Consider the following 26,328-nt stretch of genomic DNA (forward strand, 5'->3'; position numbering starts at 1 on the left):
CCTTTCCTAAGCCCAACACACACAAAAAAATGCATTATGCATTATTATGCAGATGGCCGTTGAGGTTACGTCAGGTAACCAAAAGCTGGTTTCATCTTAGAATCCACAAGCATATTGTGTCGTATCTTTTGTCTCATGCGTTTTTTGGCAAAACATGGAAGTAGCAAGTTTAACGTAAAAGGAGCAGTCAGTCTCTATTAGCTGTTGCTAATTAGCGCTGATTGCGTAAACGGGTAGCATGGAATGCATGTGCTCGCTTTTCATTTGGCTTCCCTGACTGTTTGACAACCAAAGAATCTTGAATAGACCCTTATATTTGAGAAGAATCAGACCTCTGCGTGAGAAATGACTAAACTGACGAATCATCACTTTAGTCATTACTCAATCTGTCCGATCGCACCGCGTTAATCTCGGGAGAATCTCAGTTAAGCTTTCAGGAACAAGATATCAATATTTTAAGCCGATAAACTTAATCATTCTGAATCAGCAGAAGCTGGTGGAAGATGTGAAAGTAAGTTCAGCTCTCTGCCTCAAAGAGTCAAACACTGGCTGCACATTTCCTTCACAGCTACACTTCAGCTTGTAGCTGCAGGTCAACATCAATGAGGCTACGTAAATAGTCCACTATTCAATATTCAGTATTTTTCATATTTCAGTTTTCCATTTATATGCAAAACCCGCCTTTGTATAAGTGAATGTCTGAATATACAGATGATCTCAGTGCACACCTGGATACACCGCATTCTAGCTGCGTGTGTGTGTGTGTGTGTGTGTGTGTGTGTGTGTGTGTGTGTGTGTGTGTGTGTGTGTGTTTATGTTCCCAGCTGCCCTCAGTAGGAAGAGTGTTATATACCGGAGGGAGTGCTGAAGTTGCAGGTCCTCTGCTTGCAGTGCCATCAGCAGTGGTAGGGGTGTGCGTGCGTGCGTGTGTGTGTGTGTGTGTGTGTGTGTGTGTGTGTACACGTGTGTGAAAAAAAGGCTGCTGCTTCTTTTTCACATGTAGACAGGTGAGGTTATCTGCAGGGAGCACATGTTACATCAAAACCTGCGAGTGTTCCTGGCTGCATTGTCTCTGCCTCGCCGGCCCCCACCCATCTGCCCCCCTTGCCCCCCTCCAGCATCTCTGTTGCCTGGAGTCGGTGGTGTTATCTAGACAGGTGCAGTAGTTGTCTGCGCCCGGCAGTATAACGGGACGTGTTTGGCCTGCCAGCACCAAGATGGTGTCCCTGATAACTCCTCCCCCCTCGCCCCCCCTCGCTGCCTTTTAGACATGATATTCTGAACACTTCCGTCAGCAAATGGGAGCCGTTTAAATTCTTCTTAGCCTCCCACTGACTGAACGGGTTCTATTCCAGGAGAACCAGCAGTAAGGGCTCCAGCACAGTGTTGAGTACCAGTGGCTAGTAGCCCGCTGTAGATGAAAGTCAGTCGTATTGCTTTGTGCTGCTCAAGGCTTCCTTTTAGCGGCGAAGCTTATAGATGTATGATTGCATCCATGTCGGAGGGTTTATTGGTGACCTTAAAATGAATAATGAATGCATGTTTCCTGTTATCGTCGCCTATTCACGCCCCGGCCCGAGCCTGCGTCGACCAATCAGAAGCTGAAAACTGTATAATATGGTAACTGAGGGGCTCCATACATTATATGTTTTCAATTATTATCCCGTTTAGATATAAGACAAGTGTCCGCAGAACAAACTGAGCGGGTACACATCATGACGCTTGTATTCATTGTGTTTCTGTCAGTCTAGTCCCTCTGATATTCATCTCGTGCTGACTCATGCACGTCACAGCGGCACAGCGCTCCACCACAGCCGACGGGCTCCTTTGCTCCCTTTCTGTAGTTTTAGTTCTGAATATTTTTTCCCATATTTTTGGAAACGACGGCGTACTTAGATGTGATGTCCTTTAATCAACTGAGTGCTGAGAATTCCAGAATCACTTATCTAAATTTCTGTCCCTATCCATCACGACCTAGAGTGCCACTTTTGGTTCCCTCATTCTTTGGGGCGAAGCACTTCATGTGAATAGCGTACTTGAAGTTCACATCACAGGATTGGTGGCATTTGCGTCCTGGTAGAAACTATTGCCGTACGGCCACAAAAGCATCATGGGAGAAAATGGGATCTCTCAGAATTGGAATTAGCAGTAATTTGAATACTTCAAGTACGTTATTCACCATTGCTCACTTCTTATTACCCTATCGATGTCTCTTCAATATGTGTGTGTGTCTGTGTGTGATCGTGTTTTTGGCTTGGCGCTTTCAATTGAAAGTCTGTCTCCTTGGGATACTTCACTCACAGCGTATTACGGGAGTCTGATTTATCGCTTCGGTGAGGGACGTAACAAAAAGTGGGAAAATAAAATTACAGAGAAACCCCTCGAGAGAGCCGGATCGATACCGGAGAATTTACAAGCCCATCAGGGACTCACTGCTGCTGCTTTTAGTGTTGGAGGTGCTTGTATACATTCTCATAGGCTGAAGGTCAGTGCTTGAGTGGAAGGGAGGGAGGGTGAAAGAGAAAGAGAGACAGGGCTGGAAGAGGAGGAGGAGGAGGAGGAGGAGGGAGGAAGTGTTGGAATGAAAACAGCGGGCTCCAGAGGTCGGTTGGAGAGGCGATGTGTCCGCACTGCAGGCTGCCGCCGTATCGATCGCCTCCTCGCCTCCTTTTCCAGAAAAAACGGTTCTCCGGGAGACCCACTTTAGCATCTTATCTAATTTAACTGACTATATGATCGTTGCTAGAACATATTGACAAGTGATTTGTCCCGTTAGCAATGGTTGAGAAATGACTAGCAACATTAGGATTATTTAAATGTGAAAAAAAAGTGTGATGTCCCTCATTCGACTTGAAACAACAGGATCCTGCTTTTACTTTTTTATGTCAGGGCGAGAACTCGTCCCAATAACCCAATAACGTCAGTATGACGCCACAGTTACAGGTTATTATTTGTATATTCTGATACGTAGATACAGCTTCTATAATCATGACGGAGGCTCGGTAGTTTTACTGAACTTTGTTGTTCAGGTTTATTGAACAAAACACAGCGGCTAATTACAACTTTTTCTGATTTACATTTTTTGTTAAGATGGCGTCATGAAAACTAGAACAGATCCTGTTTTTCACCCTTCACAATAAAACACTTCCGTTTCTTCAAATTAAAACCATATGGCACCTTTTTACCATACCTTGTAATTTGGAAATACGGTTGTACCTATGTTACAATTAATAATCAATGCTTAATGTCTAGAACTGTAAATAAGTCACAACATCCTCCCGCCCAATGAACAACTGTTCATACGTATCAAATTGACCTTTAACCTATTTCTAATGGGTATAGTAACTGAACAGGCCTTCTTAACACGCTGCCTGTAGAAGTGCAAACATTACATGAACGTATGAGGCCATCTCTGCCTGGAAAGACCTCTACGAGTCTACCCATCTTCCATGTCTGTCTGGGTGTGTTGTCCTCCCCAATGAGAACAACATCTCCTACTTTAAGTGCTGTTGGAGTAGGAGTGTCCACTTTGTGAGCGGATTTCAAGTCCAATAGATAGTCTCTGCGCCAGCTGTTCCAAAAGCTGGTCAAAAGTCTCTGCTGGTATTTCCACCTTTTACCAAGCTCCTCACGGTTTGCTGTGAGCACCTGAGCTGGAGAAAGAAAAGTCTTTGGTGGCAAGGAAGTCAAGCGTTTACCAACCAGGAAGTGTGAAGGGGTAAGTGGCTGGGGCTCTAATACATCACTATGTACATACGACAGAGGCCTAGAATTCAACACTGCCTCAACCTCAGTAAGTACAGTTGTGAGTTCCTCAAAGCTCAAAGAGGCTTTTCCCAGTACCTTCTTTAAGCATGTTTTAACAGATCTCACAAGCCTTTCCCAGAAGCCCCCCCACCAGGCAGCCCGCTCAGCAATGAACTTCCAGGTGATCCCTTTCTCAGTAAAAAACTCTGTGAGCTTTGAACCTTTAATGTTTTGCCATAACTCCTTTAAATCTTTGTCTGCTCTTTTGAATGTTTTCGCATTATCAGAGTAAATGATCTTACATAGCCCTCGTCTTGCAATGAATCGCTTTAAGGCTAATAGAAAGTTCTCTGTAGTCTGATCTGAAACCAACTCCAAATGTACTGCTCTCGTTACTGCACATGTAAACAGCGTGATGTATGCCTTTACTGGTTGCCCCTTAGATCTAACATACAAGGGTCCTGCAAAATCTACACCTGTAACTTCAAAAGGAGGTGACTCAGTTACTCTATCTCGAGGTAAAGGAGCGGTAATCTGCTTTGCTGCTTTAACCTTAAGTTTTCTGCAAATGTAACAACTTGAAACAATGCGTTTTACAAGCTGTCTCCCTCTCAAAATCCAGTAATGTTCTCTGAGTTGAATCAGTGTATCTCGTACACCAGAATGCATCACCTTTTCATGACATGAATGAACCAATAGCTCAGAGTACTTGTGATTTGTTGGTAGTACCCAGGGGTGCTGTTCTCTGAAACTAAAATCAGAGTGCTGTAGTCTTCCCCCAACACTTAGCAGACCATTTTCATCTAAGAATGGTTTCAAGTCTTTGATTTTAGAGTCTCTTTTCACATTTAGTTTTGACTTTAGCTGGGACATTTCAGAGCTAAAACAGCGCTCTTGCGTAGCCTTTACCCAGTACATTTCAGCTGCAATCAGCTCTTCTGAGGTTAACTCTCCCTGAACCCTTTGACAAGACCTTGTGTTAGTTACAAAGCGTTTTACCCATGCAGTGATTCTTAACACAGTCTTAAGCCTGCCGTACCTTTCTAAGTTCAACAGAGGTACCGTTTGTTCAGCGCTAGTGAATTGTACAACAGTCTGATACTTAGATTTCAGTTCAGTGTTTACCTCATTCACCACATTGTCATCATCAATGTCCAGCTCCCTTTCAGCTGTGGACAGTGAAGCTGGTCCGCTCCACCACAACTGGCTCTCAATAAGACTCTGTGCATGCTGACCTCGTGTAGGTAAGTCAGCAGGATTCATTTTACCAGCACAGTGGGACCACGTCTCCGGGTTTGTGAGCCCTTGTATTTCAGTCACTCTGTTGGCCACAAAGGGCTTCCACCGCTGGGCAGAGCTGCGGATCCAGTGAAGAGTGATCATCGAGTCCGTCCACATTTGAAGTTGGCTCTTCTCCATGTTCAGTGGTTTGAGAAAACTGTGTCCTAATCTTGCTCCAATAAGTGCACCCATAAGCTCCAGGCGAGGTAATGTCATTTTCTTTAGGGGTGCGACTCGCGACTTAGAGGCCACAAAGCTTGTAACAGTCTCTCCTTGTTTGTTTTTTCCTTGTAGATATGCCACAGCACTGTAAGCCTTTTCACTTGCGTCACAGTAGACATGCAACTTCACCGTGTGTGACTCTTGCTGGATCTCAATGTGGTACCACCTGGGAATAGCCATCAGGTGGAGCAGTGGTAGCTCCATACACCACTGTTCCCATTTTTCAGTCAAATCAATGGGTAATGGTTCATCCCAACTGAGCCCTCTCTCCCACATTTCTTGGAATAGGCACTTCACTCTGATAGTAAAGGGAGTGAGAAACCCAATGGGGTCAAATATGCGAGCCGATGTTTGTAGAACACTTCTCTTTGTGTTTTCTTTGTCCCGTAAAATGTCAATGAGTCCCTTTTGATCAAACACAAAATCATCTCTCTCTGGTCTCCAAACGAGTCCTAGCACTTTGAGCACGTTTCCACAGGACTCTGTATCTCCAGTCAACTCTACTCCAGTCTCCTTCCACATGGCTCTCAGGTCAGGTGAGTTGGTAACCCATTTGCAGAGGTCCATACCTGCCTGAGCGAGAATGTCTTTTGCTGTTGTTGTCACATGTAGAGCTTCCTGCACAGTAGGTGAGCTTGAAATAAAGTCATCTACATACAGAGAGTCACTGAGGATCTGTGCTGCCTTTGGTTGTTCTGTGTCAAATAGTTTGAGGTGTTTTCTGATGGTGGCAGCAAGCAGGAATGGGCTGGGAGACACTCCGAAAACCACTCTGTTCATTCTCAGGACACATACCTCATTCTTGCAGTCTTTGGTTGGGGGTCCATGCATCCACAGGAACCTAACAGCATCTTTATCCTTTTCTGCGAGGGAAATCTGAAGAAAAGCCTTGGTTATATCAGCAGTGAAGGCAATCTCATGCAACCTGAATGTGATGAGTACCTCTAGCAGGTTTGGGTTTAGATTAGGCCCTGTGTGCAAACAGTCATTGAGGGATGGGCTGTCTGCATCATGTGAGGACGCATCAAATACCACTCTCAGTTTAGTTGTGGCCTTGTCCTCTCTTACAACAGCGTTTTGTCCTCTAAAACCTCCTCACAGATCCCTTGCTGCAGGTAGTCCTGTATTACGTTGTTGTACCTGGCATACAAGGCTGCATCGGTTTTTAGTTTTCTCATAAGGCTCTCAAAACGTCTCTTTGCTACCTTAAAGTTGTCTGGAAGCTGGTCTTTGTCAGATCGCCATGGTAACTCAACTTGGTAGCGTCCATTTTCGAATGTAGTAGTCTGTTCAAAGCTTTGTAAAATGTCTGAGTCCTCTCGGCTCTCCGCCTGTTTGTTTACAATGCCCAGGGACTCGACCTCCCAGAATGCATGTAACTGTTTGGAAATCTGGGTCTCTTCAGTCAAACTTATGTGCATGCAAGTGGTTTCTGTAACGCTGGAGGTAGTCACTGGCCCCTGCAAAGCCCATCCAAAAATACTCTCAACTGCCACTAGTGAATTTGTGACCTTTTGGACCTTTCCAGTGACTGCTTGCCAGTAGTAGTCTGCTCCTATTAACACCTGCAACTCTTGATCGTTAGCACCTTCTAGTGGAAAGTCTGCAAGTTGAAGCCCTCTTTTCTTTATCTCTGCTTGAATGGGCTCGCTTGGGACCTTTATCACAGCACTGCACACCTGAGGAGTCTCTACAGCTTCAATCTCAAGTCTCTGTTCAGTGTTCCACATATTCTGGAGCTCAACTCTCACAACATTGCGTTTCTCTGTTACAGGAGAGGTGGAACCAAAAACATGGAGATTTAGTGTCTCTTGCCTTACAACTGGGAGTCCTAAGGCTCTGACGACGTTTCTGTGAATGAAACTTCGCTGGCTGCCTCCATCCAATAGACAGCGTGTTATCTTCCTCTCCTTTGGTCCTACAGTCCATGTCTTAACTGTCTGAAGTAGTACTGTGTTCTGAGTATTGGTCTTCACCTTTACAGGGCTTGTCAATGACGACAACACAGCTTCTGTATTTTCACTACTATTGGTAGTGTTAATATCTAGCTTGGCTTCAGACTGCTCACAAACTGACAAGTGGTGTTTCCGGTTGCATAGGCTGCACAAAACCTTTACTCTGCAGTATTTTGCAATGTGTTTTGGGCCTAAGCAGACATAACACCGTCCAAGTTTTCTCAGTTTATCCTTGCGTGCACTTACTGTATGGTCGGAACAGTTCTCTGGTTTGTGGTCGCTACTGTCACAATACACACAGGTCCGGGGCACGGCACTGGCGGTGTGCAAGGCAGTCGCTGACGGGACACTCCACTTTCTGGGTTTATCGCAGGCGTAGGATGGCTTACCCACATTCTTGTGTTGTGGGCTCGGATCCTTCGATGCATGGCCTGGTCTTGTAAGCTGAAGCGCTCGTTCTCTGCTTTGCACCTCATTTTGTAGAAACTGAATCAACTCTGGCACCTTCCATTCGTTGGTCGCGTTTGGTTGGCGGGTGTAGGCGAGTGCGATGTCCTCCGGAATGAGCTGCAGTAGCACTGGACAAAGCAGGCAGCCGTACGTGTCACTCTGGACTCCAAGTGACTCCAAACTGCGTATCTGGATCTCACATTCATCATACAAGTGCCTCAAAGCTGTAACATCGGAAGATCTTTTAACAGGGTTTAAGTTCAGTAATTTGGACATATGGGCACTTATCACAATGTCCTTTCTCCCAAAGCGGCTCTGGAGTAACTCTATTGCAGCATCGTAGTTGGCATCTGTCATTGTAAGCCCTGCAATAGTTCTAGCAGCTGCTCCAGTCAGGTAGGATCTGAGGTAAGTAAACTTGTCTGTCTTGCATAGTACCTCATTTCTGTGAATAGCTGTTTCATATTGTGACCAGAATTCCGGCCACTGGCTTATTTCACCATCGTACTTTGTTATCATTAGCTTAGGAAGTTTAACAGTTTGTCTGGACTGTGATGTAAATGAACCGCTGCTCCCATCGCTCACGCGCACTCTCGGGGTGTCTCTGATGGTTTCCTGATGCCCGATGGCGGTGGTGGCGCGAACCTTCCAAGTGAGAACGCGGTCCATGTAATCCAGTGTGCTTGAAATCTCCGTGTCCAGATCGTCCGTGGGCGTCACATCTTCTATGCCCTTGTCCAAGTCCAATAAACTGTCCTCCTTCGATGATAAAACTGCCACAAACTCGCGTAGTTTGTCAGTATCTGGTCTTTCCTTCCCCACCTCGTCCTCTAGGCGGGTTAACAGCCTCGTCGTAGCGGCGCGAATAGTCGCCCGCTTCCTTTTCAGCCGCTCGAGTCCCTCCGTCATGACGGCTGCTAAACCGAGCCGTTAGCTGTTCACTTCGTTCGAAAAAGTTCTTAAAGTCCTTACATCCCGGGTTTCGGCACCAAATGATACGTAGATACAGCTTCTATAATCATGACGGAGGCTCGGTAGTTTTACTGAACTTTGTTGTTCAGGTTTATTGAACAAAACACAGCGGCTAATTACAACTTTTTCTGATTTACATTTTTTGTTAAGATGGCGTCATGAAAACTAGAACAGATCCTGTTTTTCACCCTTCACAATAAAACACTTCCGTTTCTTCAAATTAAAACCATATGGCACCTTTTTACCATACCTTGTAATTTGGAAATACGGTTGTACCTATGTTACAATTAATAATCAATGCTTAATGTCTAGAACTGTAAATAAGTCACAACATATTCACATAACAGAGTAACATTTATTATACAAATACACAAACTGACACTAATGACGGCATGCTGCGTAATTAACGGATTCAAATCCATGTAATTAACTCACAAGAACCATCAAAACAGAGGGAACGATATTACTACATAATAAAACAACACAATAGACAAATTAACATGCAACTGCAGATTGCTGTTCACTATTTACAGACAGAGGTTCATCCTGAACTCTTACTAAATGTTAAGATCTGCTCGCCAGCTTTCTGATGGAAAGAAGCCACGACCAATCACAGCGCACCTTAAAGCTGGCATAAGATCACCTCGGTACTACTGGCACGTCAAATAATTCGGCCAACATGTCAAACTAAAGAACTGATTGGTTGATGATAATGACAATGAACAACACCGTCCCCGAACACTTTAATGTGTAATGTCTCCTCAAAGGACCTCGGGCCTCTCTTACATAGAGACACGGGCTGAATCTGATTGGATAAAAGCAAGCTGCACTTTGTGATTGAGAAGTCTTAGCTGGCCATGACGGCCCACTACTGCCTCGCCGTGACTGTGAAGGACCCTTGCAGGACATCCTGATTATTGTTGTTTTTGGAGCAAATGTAAAAGATCATTCACCTGTTCACACCATGGTCGACTCTTCCGGGAGCAATTTCATGTTGAAGTGTACTTCCCAAGGACACATCGACAAGGACGAAGGGAGCTACTCTACTGCTGTGGCACAGCGCACATAATCAATAGGATTACATCTCTGGTTTTTAAAGACAGATCTTTGAAGGTTATTACCACCGTACTCTGCATTTCATCCGCGCCTCAAAAGTAACGCCTTCTCCGTTAGCTTAGCGTTGGTCCCCACCAGCTGCTATCGCTGAATGTTTCATTTCGGGTGCTGCCACTAACCCGCCGCCGAGCTTGAATATTGCATGACGGCAACATCACCCAGCCGGACGGCAGAATGTAACACCCGCATGAATCAAGTTGTCATTTCCAATTTATGGGGGTGGCTCAGCATTCAGGGCACACTGTCTTGGGGGCGGGAGGAGTGTGTGTGTGTGTGGGGGGGGGGGGGGGGGGGGCTGGGCAGTTGCCTCTGGCTGTACAATTATGAGTTGCACACGTCTCTCGTCCGCCGGCTCGTTTTAACCAATGTGACGTCAAAACGAGCCTCTTCTCGAGTCACATCTACCTCCCAAAGCGAGCACCGTGTGACCAGTTTCTGAGCGGACTCTGAACAAGTTTCACCTCTCAGCAATGTCCGTCTCGGTTAGAGCGAACGTTCACACAGTGGGCGTAGGGGGGGAGGCTCGAGTCAGTGGGCCCAAAGCTGTTGGCCGCTATCGATATCCCATTTCCTCTGTCACTCCTAAGCTGCTTTGCATGCAGGAGCTTTGCGTTAAGCCCGCAGCGTCCAGCGCCGTGTTCCCGCAACGCTGCTCCACAACAATCATCGAGTCCTTTTTATTATCCGGGAACACAAAAGCAGCAGCTCGTGTCGCGCTGGGAGCCTCCCGGGCCCCTGACATTTTAATATTGGGCGCCTCACAAAAAGGGGCGGGGCGCTAAAACAATCTTTTAAATTCCACGCGGCGTTATCCCTCTTTTGAATGTTTAGAAGCTGACAAAATGTCTTTCATACTTGGGAGGAGATTGGAGGAAAAGAGGATCCAACATTGAAACAGAAGAGATGCATAAACCTCCTGTTGAGCTTATCACAAATTCAGCAGCAGGAGATTGAGATAAGGTGCTGAGTCACGGACTGCGCGTTGGGAGGAGAAACATCCGGCGAAAAAGTTCCACTCAAGCGCTTCTCAGTCTGGGTCTAAAAAACGTTGTATATGCTGAAAATCCAGAAGAACGAAACATATGGGAAAGGGGCTCAAATCCTCAAATTTCTCCAAAACACAGCTTCATATTATTCTGCGCGCCTTCCGGTGCGGAGTGATCCATAGTGATCCATAGAGCAGCTTTGTGGTGTTTGAGTTTCCCCCTGCAGGGAGGCAGCTGTTTGTTCATTGATCATAAAGCATACGCGGGCACTCTGAGGCAATGTCACACACTCCGCAGTCAAAGGGGGCAAGTGTGTTTATAAATAGCACCTTTTCTGCTCCTCTCAGTTGTTTTGGTTTTTATTTTTGGTTTGTCTATTATCCACTTAATTATATTTGTTGTTGTCACTGGATGTTATCAACAGGTAACGCCTGACTTTCAAATGCCGTTATAAGAGCCCCCCAATCCCTCACCACCCACCCCCATCACTGTCCCTGAGCTCAGAATCAGAAACGATTTATTGCAACCTATTGTACACACGCACACATTTACTAGGAATGTACTAAATACCTGCAGACATGATTTTCTTTTCAGATCCTTTTTTTCCCATCATCACCATCCCTCAGTGGCTACACGCCCCCCATCTCCCCTAACGCCCCCCACCACCCCCCACCCTCCTGGCAAGGTCAGCCGACGCCGCCACTAATGACTGCGATCAATTATCCGGTGAAACATTAAACAGGACTGGAACCTCCCAGCAGCCCCCTGCTAGAGGTCATGTGACCACGAAGGGCCGACATCTTCACAAGAGAGGTCACGTTTTCCGGGTCGTACATCCCGTTCTCCTTCGGCATCTCTGGAAGGACCGGAGAGAATATTTTCCCCCAAACGTCCACGGTGCCTCAAGGGTGGACATACTAGATTTTGTTGGACCAAGGTCAAGGTCACCGTGACGTCACGGCCAATCTCCTCAACACTGTAATCCCCCCGACCAAATAATCCTGGACAGGCAGAAGGAAAACTGAGGCTTGACCGGTCAGCCCGATCCTCGTATCTCTCCCCCATCTATAGGCGAGGGCGATGCGGGGTTGGGGGTCGGCGTGCGGCCTGATGGAGCGCCGACTCCCTTTACGCTCACAATGCCCAATAGATTCCTCCCCCACTTCCCTCTCCTATTTCTACCCATCTCTGCCCCCCCCCCCCCCCCCCCCCTCTCGCTCCCATGGCCTGTCTCTATGCTGTCATGACAACCAGTTCAGATTAGCAGGTCGTTAGCAGTAAGACCTGCGAGAGGGCGTTAATAATAACAGTAATTATTGTGCTGGAATCTCTTCTTCCACAGTTGGTCTTTCTGGAGTTATTACATTGGATCGTTTTCCCACGGGGCCGTCGTGATGTTGATGTACAGTAGTAGTAGTAGTAGTATATCTGTTTTAAACGGCGTCGCAAAGGCCTGTGTCATCTAAATCTCAAGCTAATGCACCCCCCCCTAACCCTCATTATAAAATATGTATGAGCAGCAGAGCTTTCTTCCTACTCATCCAACTGCAGCCGGCTACTCTCTGTTTTTATCATACGTCTCTGCTTGTAAAAAGGTTTTGATTAACGAGTTGTGATCGGCCACGCATGCACATTCATCGACTGCCTCCAAGCGGGGCCGCCATTGACGATCGAGATGTAACCGTCTATCTGCGGAGTAATGAACGAGAATTGCCTTGATTGGCGACATCCTCATTAGGAGAGTCGCTTTGGAAAACACAAGCTTGCAGCAACTGGAGGATTGTGCTGTGAGCATTAAAACTGAATTATTAAACCACATACATTTTTTAAATATAAAATTGGATGTTATAGGCTCAATTGATCTATAGGTTTTTACATCATACATTTTATCCATGGTTAACGTCATTTGTCCTGCTTTGTGAATAACAAATGTTCATTATTTCCCACCCATACAGTATATGTGGAGTTTATTAATAGAGAAAGTGAAAGTCTATTCTAGTCTAGAATATTTTAAAGAACTAGTTTAGCAATAAGGTACGAGAGGCTGTACTTTATTGTTCAATAATGCAACAGTTCAAGGGTGCTGTTAGGCCCGACGCACCCGTGACTCACTCTCAACCAATCAGAGCGCTGGATTTCATCTACCCGTATTATAATAATAAATATGGTCTATTTATTGTTAGTTTCAAAAGATTTGATCTGCCAGGAACAGGCAGGGTTAGGAATATGAACAGAGTGGGCTAAAATGCACAAGAAGCCTTATTCTACTTTACAATAATTCACTCGATGTTTACAGTCAGGCTGGCAAACCAATATGAATATGCAATAATTCAGATCCGTCTTCACATGCCATCTGGCTCACTTTGTTGTTTTTTGTGAACATTAAACCTTACCTAGAATTCATATGCGTGTCTACAAGGTGCCTTACATCAGCATCACAAGCCAACAGGGGCGTAAACAAATATATCATTTCTGTAGAATTATTTTACTGCCATCACTCAATTTGCTGCAGATGTCACAGTGCCTCCTTTTGGAGCCATAACTCAAAAGTCAAAAGGACGTACTGCTGCAAACAAACTGTGACAGTGGATCTCAGATGTCCATCTCCAAGGGTTTTATGAGAGTGCACGTGTGATTTGTGGCTCACATGTAAGCTCATAAGCAACCTTCAGGAGCCGAGTTATGCTTGTGCGGATCATTTCGGTAGCTATGGTAACACCTGTGCACGTTGGCGTTCAGTGAAGGAGGTGCCATTCTACAGGTTTGAGCATTTTAGAGTCAGTGTTTTGGAACTCACATAAGTAAATGCATTCCAGATGTTGTCGGACAGACAATAAGAAGCAGCGAGATGCAGGGCGAGCCGTCGTCAGGCCCGAGCACGAGGGCCCCGAACAGCTTTGGATTTCTCACGATGGTCCCATGATGAATGGGGCTTCTGTCAAAGCTTTTTCTATCTCGGAGTAACTCGAAGAAGCCAAAACGTGCAGCTGTGTTCTATTTCTACTTGGGCGAAATAATGTTGGACTACATACATGTGACAGTTGGCTGAGGACCCCTTCGAAAGAGAGACGGCACACCTCAAAGGGTTATTCTCAATGAAGAAGAATATACACACACGATTAATTGATTAATACAGGACGTGTCGTCAAATTCCATACGCCACTCCCTTTGGGCCCCTGAGATACACTGTGTAAGCTGCAGCTAATTGGATCACAAGACACGTAAAGGACAGACAGAAAGCCAGACCCATAGAGTGACACACACACACACACACTCAGACTGTCCCTAACACAGCATCAGCTTGAGTCAAAGACCTTTCAATTTGCTCTGAGGAGACGTTTGGTCTCAGGATTGTCACATTATGAAAAAACAACCAAGCCGCTGCTTGGGAGCGTTGGGGGGGTGGGGGGGGGATCAAGGTGACAAAGCGCTTATCTGCAACACAGGGTGAGCGAGGTCAAGGAAAGCGGAGGATGATTTAGCGCCGCTGTTTGAGAGAGTGAGGGAGGAGGAGGAGAAGCAGTGGCTGAAGGGAGACTGATTGCGATCGGAGCTGTCAATAAGAAGAAAAAGGAAAGGAGGCGGCGAGTGTGCAGGGAAGGTTGAAACCAGGAGTCCCGCCGACCAAAACAATAAAGAGAAAATGTATTTCAAAAGCCAGACGGATAGAGAGGGAGGCAAAGACGGCGGGTGATGTCAGGGGAAGAGGAGGAGGAGAAATGGATCAAGCACTTGTGTGGAGAAGCAGGGAGGGGTCGAGAAGACGAAGGTGTGGAAAAGCAGGCCGTGATGAGATGGATTCCACCAGACCATGAGATTGATGACTCTGCTACAGGAGGAGATGGAGAGGGAATAGATAGTAGGCAAGGGATGGTGGGGCGGAGGGGGGGGGGGGTAAAGAAAAGAACCAACAGAAAATTCTGATTCTGATAGAAAGAATGAGGTGGCTTTATCCGCGCCTTTCCATCTCAAAGCAGAGCACAAGCGACATCTCTAATGGGATCTATTCTAATTTATTTTTTCTGCTCATCGTTCGGTCATGCGTTCAAGAACAAAAAATACCCCGTCCCCCCACAGAAAAAAAGCGGTTATTTCTGAAGCTCATAAAAGTCTGCTTGTAAAGAAGGATTAGTTCGCCACCTGACATCCCGAGAATTGGTCACCCGGCATCGCCGATACATGTCGGGAGGAAGTGGATGTTAATCTTTTCTTCTTTTTTTTTACTTGACAACGATTCCCCTCCTCCACGTCACCCCTCCTTCCTCCTCTTCTCGGGGTGGCTCTGATTTTGTGTCTGCTTAGCAGGAGGAGGCGGGGGGATAAGAGGGAGATAAAGAGTGTCCGCAAATTCCGGGGACGGTGCTTCTTTCGGAGCACGTTGGAATGAAAGGTTAACGGGCGGCGACACCGCGACTGATGCTGCAATTTATACGGCGTGAAGCACGTCCTCATCATAACGCCTCTCGCCGCTGACCGTCCGTTCTCCCGTCTCTCTTTCAGACGCCGCCCCAGAGCACTAACAGCATCCTGTCGAGCTGCCATGGGACACGCAGCATCCGAGACGACCCTGGAGGGCGTGGCCTCGACGTTTCCAGCGCCGCCGCTGACCCCCCGGGCCGAGTGAACGCGGCGAGATGCCTTCGAAGGTCTCCTGCCTCTACCTGCTGACCGTGGTGTGCTGGGCCAGCGCTCTGTGGTACCTGAGTGTGTCCCGCCCCTCCAACTCCTACGTGGGCCAGCCGACCATCCCTGTGCGCCGGGCGCACAAGGCGGGCAAGAACGGCACCTTCAGCAACGTCCGCACGCGCTCACTCAACCCGCACGACTTTGGCTACCTCGTCAACGAGGCCAAGAAGTGCGAGGCGGAGGCGCCCTTCCTCGTCATCCTCATCAGCACCACCCACAAGGAGTTTGACGCCCGGCAGGCCATCCGCGAGACCTGGGGCGACGAGAGCACGCTGCCGGACGTGCGAGTGGTCACGCTCTTCCTGCTGGGCCGCAGCACCGACGCCGTCCTCAACCAGATGGTGGAGCAGGAGAGCCAGATCTTCCACGACGTGGTGGTGGAGGACTTTGTGGACTCGTACCACAACCTGACGCTCAAGACGCTGATGGGCATGCGCTGGGTGGCCACGTTCTGCCCCAAGGCCCAGTACGTCCTCAAGACGGACAGCGACATCTTCGTCAACATGGAGAACCTTATCTTCAACCTCTTGAAGCCCACCACCAAGCCCAGGAGGCGCTACTTCACCGGCTACGTCATCAACGGCGGGCCGATCAGGGACATGCGAAGCAAGTGGTACATGCCGAGGGATCTGTACCCCGAGAGCAAGTACCCGCCCTTCTGCTCCGGCACCGGCTACGTGTTCTCGGCCGACGTGGCCGAGCTCGTGTACCAGACGTCGCTGCACACGCGGCTGCTGCACCTGGAGGACGTGTACGTGGGCGTGTGCCTCCGCAAGCTGGGCATCCACCCGTTCCAGAACAGCGGCTTCAACCACTGGAAGATGGCCTACAGCCTGTGCCGCTACCGCCGCGTGGTCACCGTCCACCAGATCTCGCCGGAGGAGATGCACCGCATCTGGAACGACATGACCAGCAAGAAGCACCTCAAGTGTTAGCGGGAGTCTCTAGCACATTCTACGTCCTTTCTCACTGAGACCGTAAAAGTCAGACCCATGCCCCCCCCCCCCCCCCCCTCAAAAAAAGAAAAAATGCTTAATGTTCAGATGGTTGTTGATTTTGAACAGGAAATAACATGGGGAGGGAGCGAAGCCTGGAGGCTTTTATTGAAGTACTTATCCAAAGCTCAAACTGTCCCCCTGACCACAGGTCTCTCACACACACACACACACACACACTGGCCTCAAGATCTCATCCCAAATGACGCTGTCTGATGGTCACTGGGGGGGAGTTTGCCGGAGTTCACACGCAGAGGAGCTTCAATTTTTTTTCTTAGAGGCAGTGAAAGACAAAAGAAAAAAAGGAAGTCGTAGGTATCGGAGTGGTTGCCCCCCCGCCCCCCCGCCTTGTTAACGTGTAACGTGTGGTCGTTCGTTCTCCGAGCACGCCATTAGTTTTTTTTCTATCACTCCAACGCGAGGGAAAACAGTGGTACACTTTTGAGTGCTCTCTTCTTTTCAATAACTCGAGGTTAAATAAAGCGCTTTTTGTAAAGACTTGAACTCGTATTTATTACAGAAAACCACCAGACAGAATTTGCTGCACACAGCACACACCGACGTGCATGTTTGGGGAACCGGAGCCTGGAGACGTCTGATTAGCGCCAGCTGTGCTCGGTTTGAAGCATGAAGTCACAGCTCTCGTGGTGCTCGTGGAAACCAGACCGTGAGGCCAAAAGGGCTGGGGTCCACAGATCTAAAACACAGTTTTTGCTTTTGAAGTACCTTCCAGGTTTTTCTATTTTCTATTTGCTATTGCTTCTCTTAGGGATTTAAATGATTTTAGACAAACTGTAAATTACGGATGCTGACCACCCATCAGCGACTGTATATAGTAGAATGAGGTGCATTACAAAAACGTGGACGGTTCTGTGTACGGTGCATGTCAAACTTGTCCAATTCATAATTCCTATTATTTTGCCTTTTCGCCGGTTATATTTTACGATGTTCTAAATAAGGCCCGGAACTGGTAAAAATAATGATACTGATGATGCTTGTGCAGGTTAAGAGCTTTTGATCTGTACCATGACGACGTTTAAGTGCATGTGTGTTCCACACCACACATTTCTGTAATCCTCCCGTCTCTGATGCCTACGTGTGTGTGTGTGTGTGTGTGTGTGTGTGTTCTCTTTGTTATCCCTTTGTCCAGAGCAGTGGCATCATCATCATCGTCATCATCATCTAAGAGGAGCAGCATAACACTCCAGAGGGATTTGGTGCAAGGGGAGAAAAGTGCAAAAAGGCAAACGCAAAGATAAACATAAAAAATAAGAGAAAAAGGATTGTGGGAAGGCTCCCTTCTCAAAACACTTCTCCCGCGGGAAAACTTGTAGGTAAAAAAAATCCCCGTTTGCTGTTCTGATGTCTTCTGATGAAAATGATTCCCCACTCGACAGCTTCACGTCAAACACTTTGTTGATTCTCCACAACGTTTTTTGAGGAATAATTGAAACAGTTTTATTTATCAGTCAAGCTATCGGTTAATGCCTTTTATTTTTTAAACATAACCACAGTCTGCCCTGTAGTACACATGTGAAATAATTGTTATTCAAAGTGTCTTATCCTCAGTGCTGTGTTTTGCGTTCCTCTCATCGGCCCCTATGGCCCGTGCAATATGCTGAGCTACACAACGTCTGCTCTGTAATTGGCAAAACAGCCCAGTGGTGGTGCGTTTAAGGGGCCGGGGCCCGGGGAAAATGAAAAGCGCGTGATTACACCGCGGGCCTGTGGTTAATGAAGCTCTTAACGAGCAGGGCGGCGTGCTAGACGGGGAGAGAGAAAAGAGGCCAGGTGGAGCGTCGCGTGTCTCTGATCCGGCGGCCCGGCGTGCGTGACCTCGTCGCCGCCCGCCCGCCCCGCGAGGCCTGGAGAGGACGAGGGCTTGCGAGGGGAAAAACAAAATGGCCCCATTTGGCGGTGCGCAATGTGCCATCTGTGCCCAGCACGGTTAAGCCGAGCTGAGGGAGAGGGGGGGGCTTGGTGAAAACAACAACAAGGGGGAGTTGAAAAGGTGGCGCGCCGCCTCCCTGAAATAATATTGTGTAATAAGTGCGTTGTTGGGCACGGCGAAGGGGCATTGTTGTGGTTAATAGAGTGAAATAAAATCATTGACATCGTATTAATCATCACTAAGATAATTCACTAAATATATAAAGAACGGGGCACCACCCGAAAAAGGGACTAATAACCAAACTATAAATTGAGTCTCATAATCGATATTCACTCGTTAGGAGGAAGGAATTGAAGGCTTTTGTACACAGGCTGTTTCCAGCCGCTATCACATATGCTTTGAGAAATTAAAGTATAACAGGGGTTATGAATGATATGTACGCAGAAGAGTAAAGTATAGACATGTTTTAATCCAGCCTGCCTCCAGGATACCACATTGTATTCAGTTTGGCTCTAAACTCCAAATTAGAAACTACTTTCAAGGACCCCTTTTTTATACAAACTTCTGTGTGACCTGCAGCAGCCGGGTCAATACCAATATTTTACCTTGCATTATGCATTCATTGATTATCTTCAATTCCGTCAACAATCGTCATCAGGCGCTCGTTTCGCCACCTCAGGGGAAGCGCGGCCACTGAGAGCGGTGCGTTTACTTGTCACTCAGAGGTCAAACCTCAATGCGGCTCAGCGATTTAAAAACAAAAACACAAGCTATTAATCCTCGTCCCGTCCGCCACGTTTCCAGGCGTTCCACAAACACCAGTCGATTTGGGACGCCGCCGTGCCTCCGAGATCCAACATTCAAATTTGCTCCAGAGATTGCTTCTCGGGGAGGAAAAAACAAATCAATGGCAGTGTGTGAGGGAGGGGGGGGGGGGTGGTGAAGGGAGAGGAAGGCTGGATTTGAATCATCAAGTTTGCTTAGGAAGGTTCCTAAATGAGTGAAATGACCCAGAAGTAGTGCTTCCACGATAAGAGCTGTTCAAATCCTCGAATGCTAAAGAAAGGAGCGTCAATGCTTCCCTACTGAGCTCCTTTAGCTTAGGAACCACAGGACCATCCTTAACAAAAAGAAAGGAGATCATTCCTTGCAGCAGCAATATTGTGAGTGGGTCGGATTCCCTGAACAACGCGCTGTTTTCTTTACCTAAATCCTCATGATATTTCCTTACCATCTTTCCTTGACTCCATGACGTTTTTCTGCAGATATCAAGGAATAGTGTTTAGGAACAGAAGTTAATAGAAGGTCATTTCTTTGACAATTACATTTCCAGAGTTTTGCTTCCTGTGGCATTGCTGCATAAATGACTGGTCACATTCTGCGTGGCCTTGCCATTAAGTGAGTTAGCCCCCGCTCCCAGAACAGCTGACACACACACACACACACACATCAAAGCCCCCATCTGTCAGGACAAACTGTCCTTGTCGGTGTTGTTTTCGGGCAGCATGACTTACTTCCTGTCGTCCCTAACGGATTGATGGTATTTAAATAGGAAGCATACATCAAGACGCGAGGAAAGGCAGCCATTTGACAGAGATGAGTGCGACAGCCACGCTGGATTTAAATCTAGGAAGCAATAAATTAACTCTCCAAATCTTCCTCTTGGAGGCGACCTCGCCGATCAGCGAGGGGTTAGCATAATCACACCCGAGCGCCTCATGAATACCTAACGGGCGCGTGGCGGTCGAGATCAACACGCTCCGAGAGGGGAGGTACAGGAGCGACACACCTGTCACTTGTGTCTTTGTGTTATTGGCCGCACTCGTGTTTCTGCGTCTCGAGGCCTGTGCAGTGGGAGCCATTCTGTCTGATGCAGAGGAAGGTTATCCGTGCACTGCTTTCTTCCCATTCTGTTGAATTCGGATTCCTTACTCTTTTTTTTTCCCCTCATTGATTGCCCTGCCCCCCCCCCCCCCACCCCCGAAACGGCAGCGGTGTACCACCACAGCTCACGTGCTCATTGCAGGAAGCGGGAGGACGAAAATGCAGATTTCCGCCACTTTTGCGTTGGACTTCCCGCGGATGTGATGCGAGGACGCCGGAATCCTCGTTGTTACAATTAGGTGTCAGCGAGAGGAAGCTGCCTGAGGCCCGGAGCTACGATGTGAGAGTCCTCATCCTACTTGACAGTCGCAGTGTGTCGGCCTTTTTTTTCTACTCGGGTTTGTTTATTTGATCCATCGAGCTCGCTCACATTCACACATTGTTCTTTCCTGTCTGGAAAAAGGGAGCCGAGTCACTCGTGTCCGTGCAGCAGCACTCAAAGCACCCCACCCCCCCCCCCCCCCCCAAATTAACGTCGGTCCAAGCTGCTCTGACGGGGAACAGTGGGGAGTTCATTGCCTCATCCGGGATGTAATTAATCTCAATTAGAAGCACATCCATCTCACGCTACACCTGGACCCACTCACCTGTCACGGTTCATCTTTCGCTCCGTGTTTGCAAACCGTGGGAAGATGAAAAGGGGGGGGGGGGTGTTTAAAGAGAGGAAAACGATTCACTTGTGATTCGTAAAGTGACCCACGAGCACCATGGCAGGCTGTGTTTTTTCCGTTTGAACTGAATATCTGCCTGCTTTTTACTCTCTGACAATGTGGGCCAGTCTCAAACCTCCATCTACTGCATCCGCTCCACCCGAATAGACTCCTCAAATCCTCAGCAGATGACTGCGACTGTTAGTCTGACAGACAAAACACCTTTAAAGGTGGAAACAAGGCTATTTCCAGCACAGATGGAATGCAGCAATTTATAGACAGAATGCGTGTGTGTGTGTGGGGGGGGGGGGGGGGGGGGGGGTGGACTTTTGTCTTTGCACTTTTCTCTCCGAAAACCTGTCAACACGAAACGCTTTGTTTAGAACGATGTGGAGGAAAATGCGAGTGTTTTGTTCCTTTCGCAGCGCTTTTATCCCTGAGACACACACACACACACACACAGACACGCTATCGGAGAATAACTTCCTGTTGATCTGGCATGCGCACCACCTTACTTTTACTAATCTGGCCGTGGCCGCCTTGCATTTGCTGCTAGTTGTTAAATGTTGCACAGTTTACAATGTTACCTCAGTAAACATTGTTTGGTCTCACTTTCGAATTTCAAGTGTTCTTCAATACATCGTGGTGTTCATTTAGTAAATCATGGTCAATTTAGGAGAGTACTATATGAGTGTATTTATGAATAATTAAGACATCGCCAATGTGGAGGCAATTTAGATACTTTGCATACATAATTGCAATTGGAATCACGTATTTGCATCTTTGTTTTTTTAATGTCAAAAGCAATTCGTTACAATAACAATAAAATACACACAACTTTCCCTTCAATGAAACATAAAGGCATGGAAACTGCACATTCTGGAGTACGGGGTGTCAGAAGCAATGCTAGCTGTGCGGGTGGTGGCATTCAATCAAACCTCAGGTGGCTGGCAGATTAATAGCAGCCGTTACTCATGGCGGACGGCAGGCGCCTGATGTGAGCGCATGAATGTGTCTGAGGAGCAATGGAGAGCATCACCTCCACGGAGGCAGCCACTAAAGGTTTTTAGCCATAATCAAGCGGCAAAATCGATTCAACAAAGTGCTGCTGCTCGGGGAAAAGTGAAGAGGGGGGGGGGGGGGGGGGGGGACTCAATTACCCAGCATGCTGAGGTCGGGTGTCTGAAGGGGGAAACACGAGGTCAAACATTGCATTAAATCTCCCACCTCGCCCCTATCGCTTGCAATTTACTTATCACAGGAGCGCCGGCCCTCCCTCCCTCCCTCCCTCCCTCCCCAAGCTCCGGGAGATAATCGACAGTGAAATTAAGTGATGGCCGTGCTCGGGTGGGCTGGTGGGTTTTGTATGTGGAGGATATAACAGCCTGGGGCTGGTGGCAGATAACCGCACGACACAATAACAGCAGCCAGCACAAATCATGTCATGTGAGGTTCACTTCCTGAGACCACCTGACCCACAAAAATAATAAAAGTAAGTGTTAAATACAGACGTTGTCTAAGTGGGGGGTCGGGAACTGAAAATGGCTCCTTAGATGCATCCGAGGGGGGCAGCAGGTGATGAGGTATATTTGGATAGCTCTTGATAATGTTAGCTGTTAGCAGCCGGCTGAGCTTACCTGAGCCTTGTGGAGCCGTTCCCATTGATGCTCATTAAGTTATACTTTTTACCTATTTTTTAGGTTGCTTTTGGTCCCCGGCAGCAAGCTGCCGTTAGCGGTCGTCGATATCACTTCATTAAGTGCTCACAAGCCAAATGGTTGAGAGCCACTCGTCTAAATGACTCATTAAATTGATTGCACATTTAATATATTTTGTAGTTGCCTGTGGGACCTTTATGTCGAAAGAGGAAGCTTCATAAGATAACACTTTTTTTAATGCTTTTGCCCAGCTGGTATCACGTTGTTTTGTCAAGGATGATGAATAATTCTGCAACAGTCACAGCTTCTTTCATCACAAATGGGGAAGTTAAAAGAAACAATGTTAAATGGGTTATGCATTTAAGCTTTAAAAGTATCTATTTTAACCAATTTAAAAAATCTAGTTTGAGCTTTAAGTAAGTTTCTTTACCTAATTTTTCAAAGGAAAAATACACACTTTTACTTTTTTCATTGCAGGTCATCAACAACAGCTGTTCTCCGTACGTTTCCCAAACCCTCCACAGTAAGTCAAATAGAAACGCTCTTCCACCCGTCACCAATGCACTGTATTTATAAATGCTGGATGGCGCATGAGCCGGGGTCACTTCTGTGGCCCCTCAAATGAAAATTAGCGCACCAGGACGCCCATCTCACCAAACGGTCCGCCCTTAATGCTGCTCACACCGCCGTGTGAAAATCCTCACAGAGTAAATTACCACCTGAATGCCTCGGTAATAGACTGCCCCCCTCCCCTAACCCGCCTCCCCTGGAGGGCCGGTTCCTCAGAACTCGACAGTTTGCACCGTTCGTAATTAGCGTCGGGGCCTTGCTTTTTATAATTGTGATTTTCATCAGGCGGATTTAGTTTGGGGGGAAAGCAACGGTGGAGACGAGGAGGGAAAACTGAGTTCCGGCGCCACCCGCAGAGGGGCCGTATGCTCTCTCTCTCTCTCTCTCTCTCAGGGAGGGTCACCTTGGAGGTGCAAAGCCATCTTTGAAAGAAACAACAGAATGAATTCAAGCTATGAAAAAGGCCAAGGAGCTGAATAGGACTAGAAGAAATCGCTATTGTGGACAAAGGACAGCGTTTTGGGGTTTACAATACCTTTTAATAAAAAAAAGGAATATATATTAATCCAGCCCCTTTGCTTTTGGTGCTGTAATAATGACTTGGATAATGAAAAGCTTTAATGGGGATGACCGTTGTTAATGAGGAAATTAGGCTCTTGTTACGTTGTAGATCCTCTCCCCTTCCCCCTTTGTGTGGATCTATTTTCACAATGGCAGCATTATGCAACCGACCGAGACGGGGGGGGGGGGGTCTTCGGCTTTAAACACTTGCACCAGGAAGAGTCCATTCCAGGCACAAATTAATATATATCACAGCAATGTCAAATCCATGACAGAACTCGAATGAGATCTCCCCCCGCTGGGATGTTAAATGCCAGTATGGGCCATGCGCTTTGCGTCCGTTAAAGGTCAAGCAGGCATTTGTAGTATTCTGAGTGTAGAGGACACTTGAACACGAGGCGGCCTTTTAGTGTGAGCAGACTCTTACTAACAGGCATGGCAGGAACAGCCCCTATAGCCGCTACCTTTAGATTAAACACGCTCCCTCTCTCCCTCTCGCTCTCTCCAGCCTCGAGCCGGGTCTCGTTTTAATTCCCATCTCCACTGCATTTAAATTCGGACTCCACACGCCGCCGCCCTCTGATCGGCTATCGACTAGACAAGAAAGAGAGAAAAAACACACAAGGGGTCGTCCTCTTCCATCTTATTTACCGCACACACCTCAGGAGCCAACCGATTTGCTGCCCCTCTCCCTCAGCCGTAATGGCCCCTTGAGTGTCAGCGCTTTGTGGCCACGAGACAGTAAAAAAAAAACCTTCGGGGAAAATAATTGGAAGGCATGGCCATGACGCAATAATAATCGCAATCAGTGTGAACTTTGTGAACCTAGCCATTAACATCAAGCTCACCGGATGACATCTTATGAGATATTACAGTGCAAGAAAATCCTGATTTAATCAACACCCAGCTGCATTTGGAATGAGATTTGCTCCTAATATTCTGTTTGTTCGAGCCGCGCCTGTTTCCGCGGCCTGAGATCACAGGGAGTGCACAAAGGGGGGGGGCCTCGGACCTCTCTTATCACACCCGGCAGACATGTCTCCCCCTTGGCCTCCCGGCGTCAGTTCTCATCAATCAGAGTTTCCACACTGCGCGGGGTCAAACCATGTCCTCTCAGCCCGATGAGTTGGGGCCCGCGAGATGTGACAAGAGGGGCTCCTGAGGAATGCTAATTCAGGTTAAAGACTCCATTTCCCACAGGCCACATATTAAACCTCAGCATCTGCGCACCTGACGGAGAAAAACATGGGCGGGTTTCGGGTGAGACGTTTCCCGCCATGAACTCGGGGGGGTCGCGCCGTCAAGCAGCTTATGCACGGTCCGCCCCCCCGATCCACGGAGCGGCTGAAGCCCCAAGATGCTGCCATGCGGCATTATGTTGGCGTAGCAGGGAGGCTCTGCTGCGCGTTACCTCGACACGAGTCTCAGAGGGAAAGGCTTTTCAGAGCAGCAGGTCTCGTAATGCGATTGTGCTTCGCCGGCTACCGCTGACGGGGCCTTTCTGTGTGCATTACAATCACGTCATCCGGGCGTTTGAACAAGTGGATAACAGCAGGAGAAATATATTTTGGCTCTGGACACATATCACTTTTGTCCCTTTAGGGTTTTCCAGGGCCGTTCGTCTTTAGCTTTTCTCACAGTTCCTTCTTCTGGTCATTTCTACTGGCAGGTTGCGTTTTATAATGTGCCTTAACATCCAATGATTTAAATAATCATAAATAAATCCATTGAAAAATAGGCAGGGGTAGCCAATAAACCTTTATTGGTTTCTGTTCATGGGCCCTCTGAAACGACTACGATGCAAATGTGTAAAATTCAGATGTAACAAAAGGAGCAGGCAGAAATCGTCAAATATTGGTGAAGAGGTCAAGACAAAGATCATTTTACAAAATAAAAAAATTGAAACGCGGTTTTGTATTCAAGGCCTACATAGAGCAAGGTTTAGTAGAAATATGCTGACTATATCATATTTTATTCAGCCTTTTATTGGTCTTTTTAAAACCGGTGGTTGATCCATAGGAAGTAGTTTGGCAAACAGTATTATGCTAATAAAAAAAATATCCCTGCTGTCATACTTTCTCGCCCAGTGTCAAGATATAAGAAGAATGCTTTACTTTCCTTTTCACGTTTGTTTTTAAATGTATTTTATGTATCATTTATTTTGTCATTAACTGACACAGCATTTGGTCAGCTTCAGTGTTTTGCAATTCTCATGCAGGAAACAACCAAATTTCATATATTATATTATTTTTGTATGACTTTATGTTCTAGGTGTCTGCTTGCCCCCATGGTTCATGCAAACAGGTAATTTCATTTCATCTGATTGATTAGTCAGGACTGTGTGTGCGTGGACGGACTAATTAATCTCTGTCGGAGTGGGAAACAGGGCCAATCTTATTGGTCAACAAAGTCCTCCCACCCCATGCTAGCCGACGTCTAATTGGCTTAACTGAAAACACCTGTGGTGCTGATGTGATAAACACAATCGTATATATCGTAGGTCTATACATTTCCGTCTCTTCAAACGTTGCCAAAGGAGCCCTGGTGCTCATAAAGGCTGTTAACCAGAGCTCAGCAGGACATGTGTGATTAATGAGGAGATTCCTCATAATCACATATTCACTAAACAAGACTCAGTCGAGCAATTTAATAGTTTTTATTTCATTACAAAGCATAAAAAAATAGGACCGCGCGTACAGAATCA

General features: G+C 47.1%; 2 protein-coding genes across 3 annotated transcripts in view; one reads left to right on the forward strand and one right to left on the reverse strand.

The window, feature by feature from the left end:
- The window catches only part of LOC119213069 (beta-1,3-galactosyltransferase 1-like), an 80,712-nt gene extending 63,804 nt beyond the window's left edge, over positions 1–16,908 (forward strand). For both annotated transcript variants that reach the window (XM_037464099.2, XM_062561358.1), the window contains one exon: positions 15,230–16,908. In XM_037464099.2, coding sequence (XP_037319996.1) covers positions 15,364–16,350 — 987 coding nt within the window. In that variant the 5' untranslated portion in view covers positions 15,230–15,363 and the 3' untranslated portion in view covers positions 16,351–16,908. The remainder of the gene's footprint in view (positions 1–15,229) is intronic.
- LOC134126998 (uncharacterized) lies at positions 2,960–6,319 on the reverse strand. Its single transcript, XM_062561357.1, has 2 exons — positions 6,046–6,319; positions 2,960–5,868 (listed from the first exon to the last, which is right to left on the reverse strand). Exons 1-2 carry the CDS (start codon positions 6,079–6,081, stop codon positions 3,319–3,321), a joined length of 2,586 nt encoding a protein of 861 aa, XP_062417341.1. The 5' UTR covers positions 6,082–6,319; the 3' UTR covers positions 2,960–3,318.
- Positions 16,909–26,328: the final 9,420 nt, after the last annotated feature.

The sequence above is a fragment of the Pungitius pungitius genome, chromosome 3 (genome assembly GCF_949316345.1).
Source record: "Pungitius pungitius chromosome 3, fPunPun2.1, whole genome shotgun sequence".
Taxonomy (NCBI): Eukaryota; Metazoa; Chordata; class Actinopteri; order Perciformes; family Gasterosteidae; genus Pungitius; species Pungitius pungitius.